At 41.8% G+C, this 15393-nt stretch overlaps 1 protein-coding gene and 1 pseudogene across 2 annotated transcripts; both read right to left on the bottom strand.

The window, feature by feature from the left end:
* Window positions 1-69: 69 nt before the first annotated feature.
* Window positions 70-2605, bottom strand: LOC106399188 (annotated as a pseudogene).
* Window positions 2606-10858: 8253 nt separating this feature from the next.
* LOC106399185 (G-type lectin S-receptor-like serine/threonine-protein kinase RKS1) lies at window positions 10859-15147 on the bottom strand. 2 transcript variants are annotated; one of them, XM_013839657.3, is made up of 7 exons: window positions 12815-15147; window positions 12549-12668; window positions 12259-12458; window positions 11959-12169; window positions 11489-11726; window positions 11264-11408; window positions 10859-11171 (listed from the first exon to the last, which is right to left on the bottom strand). In XM_013839657.3, exons 1-7 carry the CDS (start codon window positions 14067-14069, stop codon window positions 10860-10862), a joined length of 2481 nt encoding a protein of 826 aa, XP_013695111.2. In that variant the 5' UTR covers window positions 14070-15147; the 3' UTR covers window position 10859. The 2 variants fall into 2 exon arrangements, with proteins under 2 accessions (XP_013695111.2, XP_048613950.1); XM_048757993.1 differs by lacking the exons at window positions 10859-11171; window positions 11264-11408 and having other exon boundaries at window positions 11488-11726; window positions 12815-14107.
* Between the last annotated feature and the right edge of the window lie 246 nt (window positions 15148-15393).

Genomic DNA, 15393 nt, shown 5'->3' with positions numbered 1-15393 from the left:
TGAGATTGAAAACGATGCAAGGTTGAATGATTCTGCACAGTTCAATGTGAATTGTAAAAGACTAACTCACTATGTTCCGACGACACGATTTGTGCTTCCTCTAATTTGGTTGCCCCCAAAGATTCTCGCCATGCCAAAATCCGCAATCTTGGGGATCATTTCGTTGTCAAGAAGTATATTGCTTGCCTTGAGGTCTCTGTGGATGATCCTCAGTCTTGAATCTTGATGTAGATACAAGATTCCGCGAGCAATCCCGCATATTATCTCCATCCGTTTTGGCCAATTTAACTCCGATCTCTGCTCTTCATCTACGTGAAACACAACAGCATAAGATCTTCCTGAATTGGAATATTTGAATGTGTAGACTTCAACATGCATCAGAAATGCTGAACTTACCGAATATGAAACAGTCTAGACTCTTGTTTGGTAAGTATTCGTATATCAACATCTTCTCTTCCGATTCAACGCAACACCCTAACATTCTCACAAGGTTTCGATGCTGCAGCTTTGATATCAACTTGACCTCGTTCTTGAACTCTTCCATTCCTTGTCCCGAGTTTTTAGCCAACCTCTTCACTGCTATCTCCATACCGTTTTCTAACACGCCCTGAGTGGAGAGAGACACAACGTAATTTTTTATTTATTTGAAAACGTCCTAAACGTTCCTTACTACCTATAGAACTTAAAGTACTGTTGAAGATTCTAAAAGTTTAGGATATTTGAAGATGCATTTTCCTTTATTCCTTACCTTATAAACAGGTCCGAAACCACCTTCTCCAAGCTTGTTACGGAAAGCGAAATTGTTAGTCGCTGTAACGATTGTGTTAGGCTCAAAGAGAGGTAACTCCCATTCTCTCCCCCGGTCCTCTTCAAATCTGAATGGAGAACCTGGAGCCAAGGTTGTTGAGTATCTTCTTTCCCTGTTCGACTCTGCAGGTGAAAATGTGCCATATAGCCAGTTGTGAGATAAGCAAGAAACATAAGAGCTTGAAAGATACATCGTAGAGATATTCACTTACTTCGTCGCTTCCTTACGAAACAGAACGAAATGACGGCTAGTAACATGACGGCTGCAATCAAACTGATGACAATGATAATGACTCTCCTCTTCCGTAATAAGCCATCTTTGTTCCACCGCTCTGCAACAAGCAAGCAAACCGGTACTAAGTGCTTCAAAATACTTTAGATTGAAATGTTTCTTATATTCCCTACGTTCTAGATCCTTCAGAAATTATTAAAATGCATTTATAATTATATATACCTATCTCTTCCCTGTCTGCACGTATGTAGAAATCTTGACCCGAGTTCATGTATATCCTCGCATCCAACATATCGCCGTGCCATGTCAAGCACCCTCTTGCTCCTCCCACACCTTCATGGTAAGCGCTGGCGTAAGCGACACAAGAGCAGTTACCTAAGCACCTCTGTTTGCACTCTTTCAATGTCAAGTTCATATCCACACTTGCAACTGATGTGTCGGGAATCTTCACGCGCTTTAACCTCACAAACCCTTCTTTCTCACGGCCGCATATTGAAGCGTTGATTTTCTTTGTACACCCACCCGAAGTGTCCCTCTAGAGCCAATCCCGGGGCATCTTCGGCTCAAAACCAGGTAGGCATGTGCACACAAACGATGCCGAGCTTGTGGGATCGCAGTAACCGTTAAGGCCACAGTGTGCATAATTGTCGCATTCCTCTTTAGGAACCGACCAGAAAACATTCCATCTCTTCTCCGTTGCGACCCATATGAGACGTTGCACGTTTCCTGTCTCGTTCACCATCATTCTTGTTAAGACTGAAGCATCCGTCACACGGTTGGTTAAGGATACTTCGTCCTGGTTATTAACAAACGAGCTACGGGAGATAGAAGAGCCTCTTCTTCTTGACATTCCAGGCACACCGCTCCATCCCAACCCGGTCCAGGATCCCGTACGCCACCATGGGGTCAGACCTTTGTACAGAATCAGCTGCGGGAACCCCGTACGATTTATCCGGTATGTGAAAGCTCCAGAGCTTGGGTCACCAGGAGATTTCCAAGCCGTCAGGACGCGATCCAAGCCGTCTTTTCGGGTGAAACCCAACCTCATAAACGGAAGAGAAGAGTCAGTCGGATGATCAAAGCTCTCCCAGTAACCTTTCCCTGTAACTGAATCAAGCAGAACAAGGTTCCCTAGAGGAGAGAGTCTCGCAACTAGAGTTGGTTCCAGGATACTGTCTGAAACATTGGTCGACCAGAGCGGCTCTGTTCTGTTGGCTGATGCATAGATGCAGAGGTTCCCACTGCTGCTGAACCTTATCACCCCAGATGTGTCATTCATGGGACTGTCTCTGTTAGCAACCCATACAACAGTCTGCTCAGAGATTTGAGCATACCAAATCCCGACATAACGGAGGTTTGAAACTCCAAGGCTGAAGAACCCAAATGCAAATCTCTTGCCTTCAGAGAATATGACATCACCATCTCTCATGGAATGTGTTCTCATGATCGTATCGTCGCAGGTACAAGACTGGAGGAGGCAGAAGTAGAAGAAGAAGATGAAGACGATCTTCATTTCAGTGTTTGTTTCAGAACAAGGGTTTCCATGAAGCGAGCAAATGCTGCCAGTCTATATTAAAAGCCAAGTGGGTCACACCTGAAATAGCAAACTTGTATCGTAGTGTTCTTCTCTGTCTTTGACGGAGCAGTTAACATCGATCATTTACACCCATTGTAGGAGAAAAGTCATGTGACTTAGAAAATTAGACGAAGAAACAGGGCACCAGTAAATAGTCAAGTCAATTCAAGTCTTCACTAAATACTAAATAGCCAGGCCCCGTTTTACCTAGAATAATAAATGTATACTGATGTATCATACGGCACAATCATATTGTGATATTTGAAACCTGTTCTTATAAAAAAATTTCTCAGTGATTAAAACTTACAAAACAAAACTCAAAGTTAGTGGTAAATATAAACTCCTTTATATTTTCTTCAAACGGTAATCCTCCAAAGACACCTAGAAAAGTAGAGCAATATGCTTACTCAACCTATCTGAAACAAACAGCAAGCATATAAAATGGTTTAGATTTTAAGGTCATATGTATAGAGGTGACCTGAATTATATATATATGTTCCATTTAAAAATAAGAGTAGCAAACTATGTATAGAGTTACATGTCTCAGGTATGCAAAGGTTACCTATGTAGCTGTGTCTACTAAACGTAGATAAAAAAAAAAAAAAAAATCTTCCTGGACTGAGAAAACCTTTAGCATAAAACTCTGCTTCAGAGACTAAAACATTGCCATGTATCAGTGGTGCTCTTTTCATCTAAACAAACGATTCGTTCCACTTCCAAAAACTCTCTTCTTGTTGAACATCCACATCACCATAGGAGCCAACGTAAGACGATTTTGACTCAAAATCAAGGCAATGCAAGATCAAGCTTGCTTGAAATCCCTAATTATCGCCACAGATAGAACCCGTCCAGAGATACACTCATACTGGCAACCCACCATATGTAGAATCCGAATCAAATCAATTGCCTACCTAAACTCCAATGACTCCTTGACCGCCGGCGAATGTTATCAAAACCAAGCACAGATCTCTCTGCTTCGGAGACTACCTATCATCCAAACAAATGATTCGTTTCAACTCCACTCGTGTCAGTGGAAACTTGAAAGCGTAATAGGCTAATAGCCATGTCCGGCGGTTTTCTGCACACGACCGGCGATGCGCGTGGCTCACACGCTCCGTCGAAGCAGGGGAATCGCATTCTACTACTGCAAACGGATTCAGCTTTACGATTTCGCCCTTCTTTTTAAGTCGAATTTTCAGTTTGGTTGCCATTCCCACAGAGAGAGAGAGAGAGATTCTTTCTAGTTGCTATGGGCCTTGATTGGGCTCAGTCGGATCTATTTCCTTTTACTCGATTAATTAAGTCCAATTTGGAATTTTAGAAACATTTGGGGGAGCCATAGGTGATTTTACGCAAAACTGAAAACCATTATTAGTTGCTTGCCGCGCTGCGAATTGTTCCCGCTTTTCTGCTCGTTTTGAAAAAAATACCTTAACTTTAAAATAATTGGATAATATATTCTATTTTTTTCAACTTAAATGCAGTAATAATACTGTTTTAGGTCTTTTCAGATAACACGTTCTCTCTGTGTTCTTGTTTTTTTTTTTGTTTTAACCTGGAGTATTCCAGGCCAATAGAAAGGTCCAGACTAATCCCCAAGGGAAGGTGCAGCCCACGGATAGACCCTCTCTCTGGGTATTCAAATGGGCCCTAAAGCATAGGCCCATATCCATGTAAGGTGAACAGGATAATTGTGACTTAATTTCGCGCAGCAGGTGGATCGAACCTGAAACGTGTTGGCGTCTCAGTCCCGTCTCCTTACCACTCGACCACAATCACTCGGTCACCTCTGTGTTCTTGTTCACTCAAGCATACATAGAAATATCACCTTTAGATTATGCCTATAGTATCACTTTTGTCTACACATACTGTAAATATAAATATTGTCATGAACTCTAATAATCCATGATATTTAACTTACTGCTATATATGCGGTGTCCAGCATCCACATTCATTCTCATGGTCACCTGACACAGTAAAAAAAATCATACAGCAACTCCAACTATTAGAAACCATACAAGTTTCTAAAAAAAAAATATTAGTATTATTATTATTCAATCATGTTTTATTTTCTTTAAACCAAAAAAAAATATTAACTTTCTCTTACACGATGACATGTGTCTATTAAAAATAAAAGTTTATTAAAAAGTCTAAACTAAAAAAATTTGGTCTTCTCTCTCCTAATTTTTTTATTTTATTATTTTTCTTAAATATTTAGAACATCTTCTAATACTCACCATTTGAGGTGTTCTCATGTGTTTGATATCCTCTTTGGAAAGGAACTCTATAAGATAATATCAATCACTAACAAGAAACACTTACATCCCATTGCAGGTGAAGTTAAAGATGATAATGACTGGCAATAACTTTATGTGACATTTTAACCACTACCCCCAAAGATAAACTCAGTAAATTCATCGGCCAATAAGCATAATCCACAGCAAGTGAATATGAAGTTGACAATGACTGCATATATTAAACTCATTAAATTCATCATCCAATAAGCATAATCCAGAAAGAGTATGATCATAAGTCTTTTTTTTTTTTTTTTGTCCCTGAAATACTTCAATAGAAAGGGCAAAAAACGAGGCCCACCTCATAAGGAGGTCCATTACATAATTGAGTTTCTAAGGATGGCTTTTGCCAGCGCATCAGCCTCCTCGTTGTTTTCACGATGAACATGAAAGAAATCGACTGAAACAAAAACATAAGAGAGATTGTGGATGTCTTTGATGATTCCCAGCAGTTCTTTCCTCTGTGTCTTGTTGGTGATTGCTCCAATGAGCGTTAAGTTGTCGGAGCCAATCCAGAGATTTGAGATCCCCTGATTTGCAGCCGTATAGAGTCCCTCCCTGACTGCTAATGCCTCTGCTACCAGTGGCGAGTTGACAAAATTCTGTACCATGGTGTCTCTCCTTACATCCTGGCTCAAAGGTCCCTTCAGGATCCACGCTAATCCTGCCCTAGACCGAGCCGCATCCCATGAGGCGTCTGTCATAGAGATCGAGACCCGATGATTAGGTTGTGGAAGGCCTCTTGGTTTGTTGTTCTGCATCGTTGTAAGGGTACTCTGCACTTTAATATCTGAAAATTGTGCTTCGTTCCATTCTCTTGCTAAAGCAATACCCCTGGTTGCGATGTCTTCAGGTTGTGCGCATTCCCCTTCGAAGATGAAAGAGTTTCGATCTTTCCATATTGACCAACACACCCATGGGAGTATGGCGTTTGGTACTCCAGATGGTGGTAGACACACCACTGAGCGGAATCGGACCATAATTGATTTGAGGTTCTCGGTGGCAGCTATGTGAACTGCTTCTTTAAGGGGAATTTTACTCCATACTTTCTTCGCAAAGGGGCACAAGAAAAAGGTATGAATAGCAGATTCATCACTCTTGCACCTTGGGCATTTAACGTCAACATTAATGCCCCTCCGTTGTAGGTTTTTCCCCAAGGGTAAGGCCTCTTGCACCATAGACCATAAGAACATTCTCATCTTGGGGGGAACATGAAGTGGACCAAATATCTTTTATCCAGTCGAACTCAACAATTGGTCGGCTCACATTACAACGTTGAGAGGAGTTTATCATAGAGTTGTAGCCTGATCGTGTCGAGTAGCTCCCCGATGGGAGAGGTTGCCAGATGAATCTATCTTCTGCCCCACTTCGACTGGGTTTGATGCATTGGATTCTTTCAGCAAACTCAGGTAGGAATCTTTTAAATCTCTGCGCATTCCACTTGAGATCATCTGTAAGCAAATCAGACACTCTTAAGTCTACTGCTTCCTCCTGAATAGGTCCAAAGGGCTTAATGTGTTCATCAAGGGATATCCAGGAGTCTTTCCACACCCTTGTCGACGTGCCATTCCCAATTGCCTTTCCTAAGTTCTCCCGGAGCAAGTTTCTGCCATGTATAATCCCCCTCCCCCCGTGTGAACACACTGAAGGTAACTCCACCTCTAGAAAGCTTTGATTGTGGCAATATTTTCCTTTAAGGATCCTTGCTAGTAGACAATCTGGAACTGTAATTACTCTCCACGCAATCTTAGCTAGTAGAGCCTGGTTAAATAGCTGAATATCCCTCAACCCAAGGCCTCCCTCTGCTTTTGACTTCGTTAGTTTTTTCCACGCGACCCAACTCATCTTCCTTTTGTTGTCTGGTCCATCCCACCAAAAACGAGTAAGGGTCGTTTGTATTCTTTTACACATACTAACCGGAAGTTCAAAACATGACATCGTGTAGGTTGGTATAGCAGTAAGAACGGATTTCAGCATTGTCAGCTTTCCTGCCTTGGAGAGGCACCGGGTAGACCAGCTAGCAGCTCGTTGACGTATTCTATCAACGATGGCAGTGAATAAATCTCGTTTTTTTCGACCAAAATGTTCAGGAACTCCAAGGTACTTCCCTTCTCCTCCCTCCTTTATAATCCCCAGGATGGTTTTGGCTTCTTCCTTTACTGCCGAGGGGGTTCTTTTGGAGAAAGTAACCGCTGATTTAGCCTTACTTATTTGTTGCCCTGATGCAGCTTCATACTTAGCTAGGATTTTGACCAGAGACTGACAAAAAGTTGGCGTTGCATGGCAGAAAAACATTGTGTCGTCTGCAAACAAAAGGTGATTCACTCTTGGACACCCTCTCGCCACTCTAATGCCCTGTAGAGATCCATCTTTTGCTGCATTTTTGCATAACCCTGATAAAACTTCTCCACATATGATGAAAATATATGGGAACAAGGGGTCTCCCTGTCTGATTCCTCTGCTAGGTTTGACTAGGCCATATACATTGTCGTTGATCAAATAGGAATAGGTTACTGTCGAGATACATTCCAAAATCCACTCCACCCATTTACTGTGAAAGCCTAGTCTTGTCAGAACTTGTTCCACAAAATTCCATTCGATCCTATCATAAGCTTTTGACATATCTGTTTTCACAGCCATAGAACATCGTTTTGTAGCCTTAGAAGTCTTCAGATACTGCAGAACTTCATGAGTAATCAAGACGTTATCTGTGATTGATCTTCCGGGGATGAAGGCGGATTGATTCTCTGAGATGATAGGACTGAGGACCTTTTTTAGTCGTAGAGATAGCAACTTCGAAATGATCTTATAGTAAATGTTACATAGTGCGATGGGTCTGAAGTCCTCTGCTCCTTTTGCCTCTTGATTCTTCGGGATTAATCTCACATACGTATGATTTACTGATTTTGCAAGGTTGCCGGTTGAGAAGAACTGTTGAATCTCTTGGATGATGGCTGGACCTGTGATATCCCAGTTAGACTGGAAAAAGGCAGCGGAGAATCCGTCGGGCCCTGGAGCTTTATCCGGATGAATGGCAAAGGTTGCTTCCTTTATCTCCTTACTAGAGGGAAGTTCGATCAACATCTCATTTTGTTTCTCTGTGATGTAGGGCACTAGTGCTTCCTGAACTGTTTGAGAACCTTCAGCTGGTATAGACGTGAACAGCTTGGAGTAGTAGTTGCAAATGACCTCTGCAATATGCTCTTCCCCATAGCATGGTAATCCATCTTCATCTTCTAGGACTGTTAGCTTGTTTTTTGTTCTTCTCCCTTTGGTGGTTGCGTGAAAATAGCCAGTATTTGCATCTCCCAATGATAGCCATAATTGCCTACTTCTTTGCTTCCAAAAGTTCTCTTCCTCTTTATAGGTCTTTAGAAGCTTTGCATTGATATCCCGGATGAGAGAGTCATTTGGAATGGAGCTTGACATGGCTTCATCTAACTCTTTCCTCAGTTGTTCTAAAGCTTGTCTACTATTTTCTTGGAAAGTCCTACACCAGCTACAGATAGCTCTTCTGCAGATAGACAACTTTTCCTCGACTTGAAGATGAGCATTTCTATCCCAAAGTTCTTTGACAATCTCTTTCACTTCTTGATTATCTTTTAACCTCCGGTCAAATCTGAAAATTCCATTACCCCTCTTTTTTCTCGTATCCAGGAAGGAGATTAGGGGCCGGTGATCAGACCCCTCATATCGGAGATATTGACTGCGGCAGGAAGGGAAAAGGTCTGACCATTCAGTGTTGCATAGCGCTCTGTCTAGTCTACATTGGACCAGGTGAGTATGCCTTTTCCCTCTCCAAGATAGAAAACTTCCACAAAGCTTCAAGTCAAATAAGTCATGCTTAGAGAGAAACGTTCTGAAAGCACAAAAAGAGCCTTCCGCTCTCTCAGGCCCCCCCCACACTTCTCTGAATTGTCTATGATTTCGTTGAAATCACCTGTGAGGAACCAAGGTGTCGAGTTATCTCCGTGTAGTGTCGAGAGGTTGTTCCAAACCTCCTGCCTCTTTGATTGATCTGGCTCACCATAAACAAACGTTGTGTGGAAAGATACCCCTTTGTTCGAGATTAGTGTGTCAATATAGTTCTTTGTAGACGCGATCACAGTGAGAGTAACTTCCTTTTTCCAAAAGAGGAATAGTCCTCCCCGCCCTGGCGACTCCGGAGGTACTGTAAAAAACTTCCCTAAGTTCAACCACTAGAGGTCTTTTAGGATTTTCTCATCGGGGTTTTTGGTTTCCGTTAAGAAGATAATGTCTGGTTTGTTCCTTCTGTTTATCTCCTTCAACCGCTGGACTGTTGCGGTGTTCCCCAAACCGCAGCAGTTCCAGCTAGCTATGACTAAGGAGCCGGGTGTGGAGCAACCCAAAAATCCTCCTTCTTTTTGTTTGTTGCAGGGATCAGGTTGATCTGTGGGTTGCCTCCTTGTCGGGACGTTCCTTCATTTGCAGCTTTGGTACGAGCACTAGGGTGTCTCCCATTATTCCTCCTAGCAGGTGAGTTCCTCTTTCCTGTTAGAATCCTTTTCTTAGAGCTTGCTCCCCCCAGGATGCTGGAACCGACTGTCGGTGATCTGAATCTTGCATGTACTATTCTTCTCCTCCTAGGAGGGATATCCCCATCAGACTCACTCCTCTGCATCAGCTCTTCCTGAGGCTGGTCATTTTGGGTAGTTTTCGTTTGATCATTATCTCTTATAGGTGTAACGATCACGTCTCGTTGCTCAACCATACCAATCCCCGCTGCTGCTTGGGGTGTGTTTGCTGCTAAGATGCCGGCTGCAACTTCCTCCATTTGCCCTTGTGCATCGCCTGCTAAGACTCTAAGTCTTCTTGCTGCTGCCTCCGCAGGATCAGCACAACTGAGGTATTGTAGGGTAACATTTTGCAGTTCTTCCATTATCAGGTCCCTAGACTGTACTTGAGAACTAGTACCTAAAGGATGTGTTTTATGTGAATAAGCTGCCTGAGGGTCACTTCCTGCTAGCATGGTTGTAACCGTTTCCTCTACTTGTCCAGATACATCCCCCGCTAGAACTCTGAGTCGACGTGCTGCAGCCTCCGTTGGGTCATCACAACTAAGGTACAGCTGAGTTGTCTTGTCGATATCCTGTAAGATTTGCTCTCTTGTCTGGCTCTGGTTACCAATCGCAGCAATCTCCCCATTTTCCTGTTGTAGGTTTGACTCTACTGCCTGACGACGGAGATAGGTGACTGGTGAATTCACCTCCTGCTCTTCTGCAGGGTATGTCTTTTGTCTCCATACCCGCCCCTCTTTCTGGGGAAACAAAGGCCTCCTATGTGTGGATTCATACGGGTGGTGTCTTCTCCCTTTAGTGTAAGGGGGGGGAAGAGTAACCTATTTGTTTTCCAATATCCTCTCTTCCTTTTCGTTGATGGAGAGGCATCTCAACAAAGTGATCTCTCACAGGTGGAGGGTTTCTGGTATGTCTAGTACTAACTCTTTCTCCAAAGTTCCTTCCATGTCTATCAATTATGTAGTTGAACTCTTGTACCCTTTCATTCCCTTTATTATCAGCAATTTTCCTAGGTGAAGGTCTCCTTGTTTGAAAGGGTTGAGATACCTCTGTGGTTGGATCATTAAAACTTAGCTTTCTATCATGGAGTGGGGAGGCGCCCGTTGCAGCTCCGAAAGAAGGACAGTGCTCACTCTTGTGAGAGAGTAGTAGACATCTTGTGCAGTGATTTTCCAATCTTTCATACTCAAAGGTAATAAGAGGAGAAACCATGGGAACAATGAAACACATCAGATCCATCAGCGGGGAGCTAACCACCACCGCCACTCTTCCCCATTTCTTCTCCGGCTTCCTCCTTGTTTCATAGTTAATCAACATCACACACGTAGTTGCAAATTTGCAATTAAAACCAAAACATACACTTCTATTCTATGAAAGTAGTTTACCAAAAATAAGATACATATCTCAATAATTCAACGGCCATAAACATCGGTGAGAGTAACGTCATTAACAGAAGTGCTGTTTTCTCCACTGAGGTCGTCATTCTTGACGTGTGGCTTCCTTCCCGACGTAAACGCAGGATGCTTAGGAGGCGGAAAGTCATTGGCGTTATGACCAAACATGGACACAACTGAGGGCATGTCTGGTCTATCCGAAGCGTTTTCTTGCACGCAAAGCAACCCAATGTGTACGCACTTCATCACTTCGCTCTCATCATTAATATCTTGATTCATTAGTTTGTCTATGACAGCTGTTGCTTCACCTTTGTTCCATAGATCCCATATCTACAAGACAAGACGAAATAAACATCATTTGGTTATGTTATGTTCTGCTTTGATCCTCTGTTCATGTAATCTTTTTGCAGTTTAGTACTTACTTGTCCAACTAGGTTCAAAGATTCCTTGTGGAAAGCACTGTTTTTCTTCCCTGTTATGATCTCTAAGATCAATACTCCGAAGCTGTAGACGTCGGATTTAACGGAGAAATGACCCTCCATTGCATACTCAGGTGACATATATCCACTGTGACAAATGAGATTGAAAACGATGTAAGGTTGAAAGATTCTGCACAGTTCAATGTGAATTGTAAAAGACTAACTCACTATGTTCCGACGACCCGATTTGTGCTTCCTCTGATTTGTTTTCCCCCAAAGATTCTAGCCATGCCAAAATCAGCAATCTTGGGGATCATTTCGTTGTCAAGTAGTACATTGCTGGCCTTGAGGTCTCTGTGGATGATCCTCAGTCTTGAATCTTGATGTAGATACAAGATTCCGCGAGCAATCCCGCATATTATCTCCATCCGTTTTGGCCAATCCAACTCCACTCTCTGCTCTTCATCTACAGGAAATACAATATAGAATGTAAAGGATGATTTGTATTGATCATACAATGTACATATTTATACGGAGAGCGTATGTGTAAGAAGGGAAACAGAATCAAGAGTAATCACAATGAATTGATACACACGTGAAATGAAAGTAATGCATAATAGTCTCCTTTCCTTAATACACAACAACATAAGATCTTTGAATGTGTAGACTACAACATGCATCAGAAATCTTGAACTTACGGAATATGAAATAGTCTAGGCTCTTGTTTGGTAAATACTCGTATACCAACATCTTCTCTTCTGATTCAACGCAACATCCTAACATCCTCACGAGGTTTCGATGCTGCAACTTTGATATCAGCTTGACCTCGTTCTTGAACGCTTCCATTCCTTGGCCTGAGTTTTTCGACAACCTCTTCACTGCTATCTCCATACCGTTTTCTAACACGCCCTGAGTAATTTGTTTTGTTTGATGGAATAGTATTGTTAAAGATTTGCATATACATAAAAAGTCTAGGCATATTTGAAGATGCATTTTACCTTATAAACGGATCCGAAACCACCTTCTCCAAGTTTGTTACGGAAATCGAAATTGTTAGTCGCTGTAGCGATCGTGTTAAGCTCAAAGAGAGGTAACTCCCATTCTCTCCCCCCCTGATCCTCTTCAAATCTGAATGTGTCACTAATATCAAAAGAACCTGGAGGTAAGGTTGTTGAGGATCTTCTATCCCTGTTCGACTCTGCAGGTGAAAATGTTTCAAAATAGCTAGTTGTTGTGAGATGAGCAAGAAACATATGAGCTTGAAAGATACATCGTAGAGATCACTTACTTCGTCGCTTCCTTACGAAACAGAACGAAATGACAGCTAGTAACATCAAGGCTGCAATCAAACTGATGACAATGATAATGGCTCTCCTCTTCCCTAATGAGCCATTTTTGTTCCACCGCTCTGCAACAAGCAAGCAAACCGGTACTAACTACTTCAAAATACTTTAGATTGAAATGCTTTTTCTATTCCCTATGTTGCAGGGTAGACATCTTAGGCATGTTCTTGATCCGTCAAAATTATTAAAATAGATTTATATATATATATACCTAACTCTTCCCTGTCTACACGTATGTAGAAGTCTTGTCCAGAATTCAAGAGTGACCTTGTATCCAACATATCACCGTGCCATGTCAAGCACCCTTTTTCTCCTCCCACACCCTCGTGGTAAGCGCTTGCGTAAGCGAGGCAAGAGCAGTTCCGTAAGCACCTCTGTTTACACTCCTTCAATGTTATGTTCATATCCACACGTGCAACTGATGTGTCGGGAATCTTCGCGTGCGTGAACTTCACAAAGCCTTCTTTCTCACGGCATAGTGAAGTTTTGTTTCTCCTCGAACACCCGCCCGTGTAGTCCCTCAATAACCAATCCCGAGGCATCTTTGGCTCAAAACCAGGTAGGCATGTGCACGCTTCTGAACTTGTGGGACGGCAGTAACCGTTAAGGCCACGGTGTGCATAATTGTCGCATTCCTCTTTGGGAATTGACCAGAACACATTCCATCTCTTCTCCCCTGCGCTCCATGTGAGACGTTGCACCTTTCCTGTCTCGTTCACCATCATTCTTGTTATGACTGAAGCATCCATCACGCGGTTAGTCATCGATACTTCGTCCTGATTATTAACAAACAAGATTTGGAAGACAACACCGCTCCATCTCAACCCGGTCCAGGATCCCGTACGCCACCATGGGGTCAGACCTTTGTACAGAATCAGCTGCGGGAACCCCGTGCGATTTATCCGTAATGAGAAAGTTCCAGAAGCAGGGTCACCAGGAGATTTCCAAGACGTCAGAACGCGATCCAAACCGTCTTTTCGTGTGAAACCCAGCCTCATAAACGGAAGAGAAGAGTCAGTCGGATGATCAAAGCTCTCCCAGTAACCTTTCCCTGTAACTGAATCAAGCAGAACAAGGTTCCCTAGAGCAGAGAGTCTCGCAACTAGAGTTGGTTCCGGGATACTCTCCGTAACATTAGTCGACCAGAGAGGTTCTGTTGTGTTGACTGATGCATAGATGCAGAGGTTCCCACTGCTGCTGAACCTTATCACCCCAGACGTGTCGTTCATGGGACTGTCTCTGTTAGCAACCCATACAACAGTCTGCTCAGAGACTTGAGCATACCAAATCCCGACATAACGGAGATTTGACACTCCAAGGCTGAAGAATCCAAATGCAAATCTCTTCCCTTCTGAGAATATAACATCACCATCTCTCATGGACCGTGTTCTCATGATCGTATCGTCGCAGGTACAAGACTGGAGGAGGCAGAAAAAGAAGAAAAAATTGAAGAAGGCGATCTTCATTTCAGTGTTTGTTTCAGAACAAGGGTACGAGCAAATGATGTGAGTCTATATTGAAAGCCAAGTGGGTCACACCTGAAATAACAAACTTGAATCTTAGTGGTCTTCTCTGTCTTTTTTGGAGCAGTTAACATCGATCATTGACGAGAAGAGTCATGTGACTTGGAACATTAGACGAAGTAACAGGGCACAAGTAATAGTCAAGTCAAGTCCATCAATGATAATGCTTCACTAAATACTAAATAATCAGGCCACCTTTACCTACGATAATAAATACTCCCTTCGTTTTCCATGATAAAAAATGTTTTGGAGAAGTTTTGATGTTTCAAAATATAAGATGTTTTTGATATTTTTAATTTTATTGAAAATTGGTTAACCAATAACCTTTCACTACATTATTTATGATTGGTTAATTTATATTTAATTTATATTATTTAATAATTTTATCTTTTAAAAAGTAAGTTTCTTAATCTTTGTGAATTCAAGCAAAAAATCTTATATTATAAAACAGAAGGAGTATATACTAATGTACCAGCACGACACTATCATATTTCTGATATTTGAAACCTGTTTTTATAAACAAATTTCTCAATGATTAAAACTTACAAAACAAAACTCAAAGTTAGAGATGTAAGCTAAAAGAAAGTAAATATAAACTTCTTCATATTTTGATCAAGGGCTAATCCTCCAAAGACATCTAGAAAAGTACAGCAATATGCTCTAGAAAGGTTACTGTGGATCTACTTTTGCGTTTTCAGATTTCACAGTTGAGCTTGGAAAGCTCTCAGATTATTGAAGTAGTAGTAAACCAAAATCAGCTTGCACATAATCAATCATCTAAACAATTGATTCGTTTCACCTCCACTCGTTAGAGATACACTCTCTCGAAACCATTGGCAACAATATATAGAATCTGCTAAAATCATTGCCTACATAAACTCCAATGTTTACTTGGCCAGCGAATCTGATCATAGCAGAAGAAACCAAGCACAGATACAAGGCTGGCTTAGGCTTGGGCAAAAAATCCGAAGAACCGAACCAAACCCGACCCGAAAAAGTAGTACCGAATCCGAACCGAAATTTATTAAATATCCGAACGGGTTCAAAATTTTGGTATCTAAAAAACCGGAACCGAACCCGACCTGAACCGAAGTATTCCGGGTACCCGAATATAATTGATTTCTAAACCCCCTTATATAAATATATTTTAGATTTAATGTCTATTAAAAACATCCAAAAAATATAAGATATTTTTAAATTGTCCAAAATACTTGAAAATATATACAAATAGTCAAAAGTAAATGTCTAAAATAGCTAAAATATACTC

The sequence above is a fragment of the Brassica napus genome, chromosome C5 (assembly GCF_020379485.1).
Source record: "Brassica napus cultivar Da-Ae chromosome C5, Da-Ae, whole genome shotgun sequence".
Taxonomy (NCBI): Eukaryota; Viridiplantae; Streptophyta; class Magnoliopsida; order Brassicales; family Brassicaceae; genus Brassica; species Brassica napus.
The sequence above is the reverse complement of the archived record's forward strand: the minus strand, read 5'-3'. Positions and strand labels throughout refer to the sequence as shown.

Excerpts from the sequence above, each read along its gene's own strand:
- LOC106399185 (XM_013839657.3), bottom strand. The coding sequence starts at position 14,069 with ATGAAGATCGCCTTCTTCAATTTTTTCTTCTTTTTCTGCCTCCTCCAG. Across the intron at positions 12,459-12,548 it reads TTTCGTAAGGAAGCGACGAA|AGTCGAACAGGGATAGAAGA; the intron begins GTAAGTGATCTC and ends TTTCACCTGCAG. Across the intron at positions 11,409-11,488 it reads AATCGGGTCGTCGGAACATA|TGGATATATGTCACCTGAGT; the intron begins GTGAGTTAGTCT and ends CATTTGTCACAG.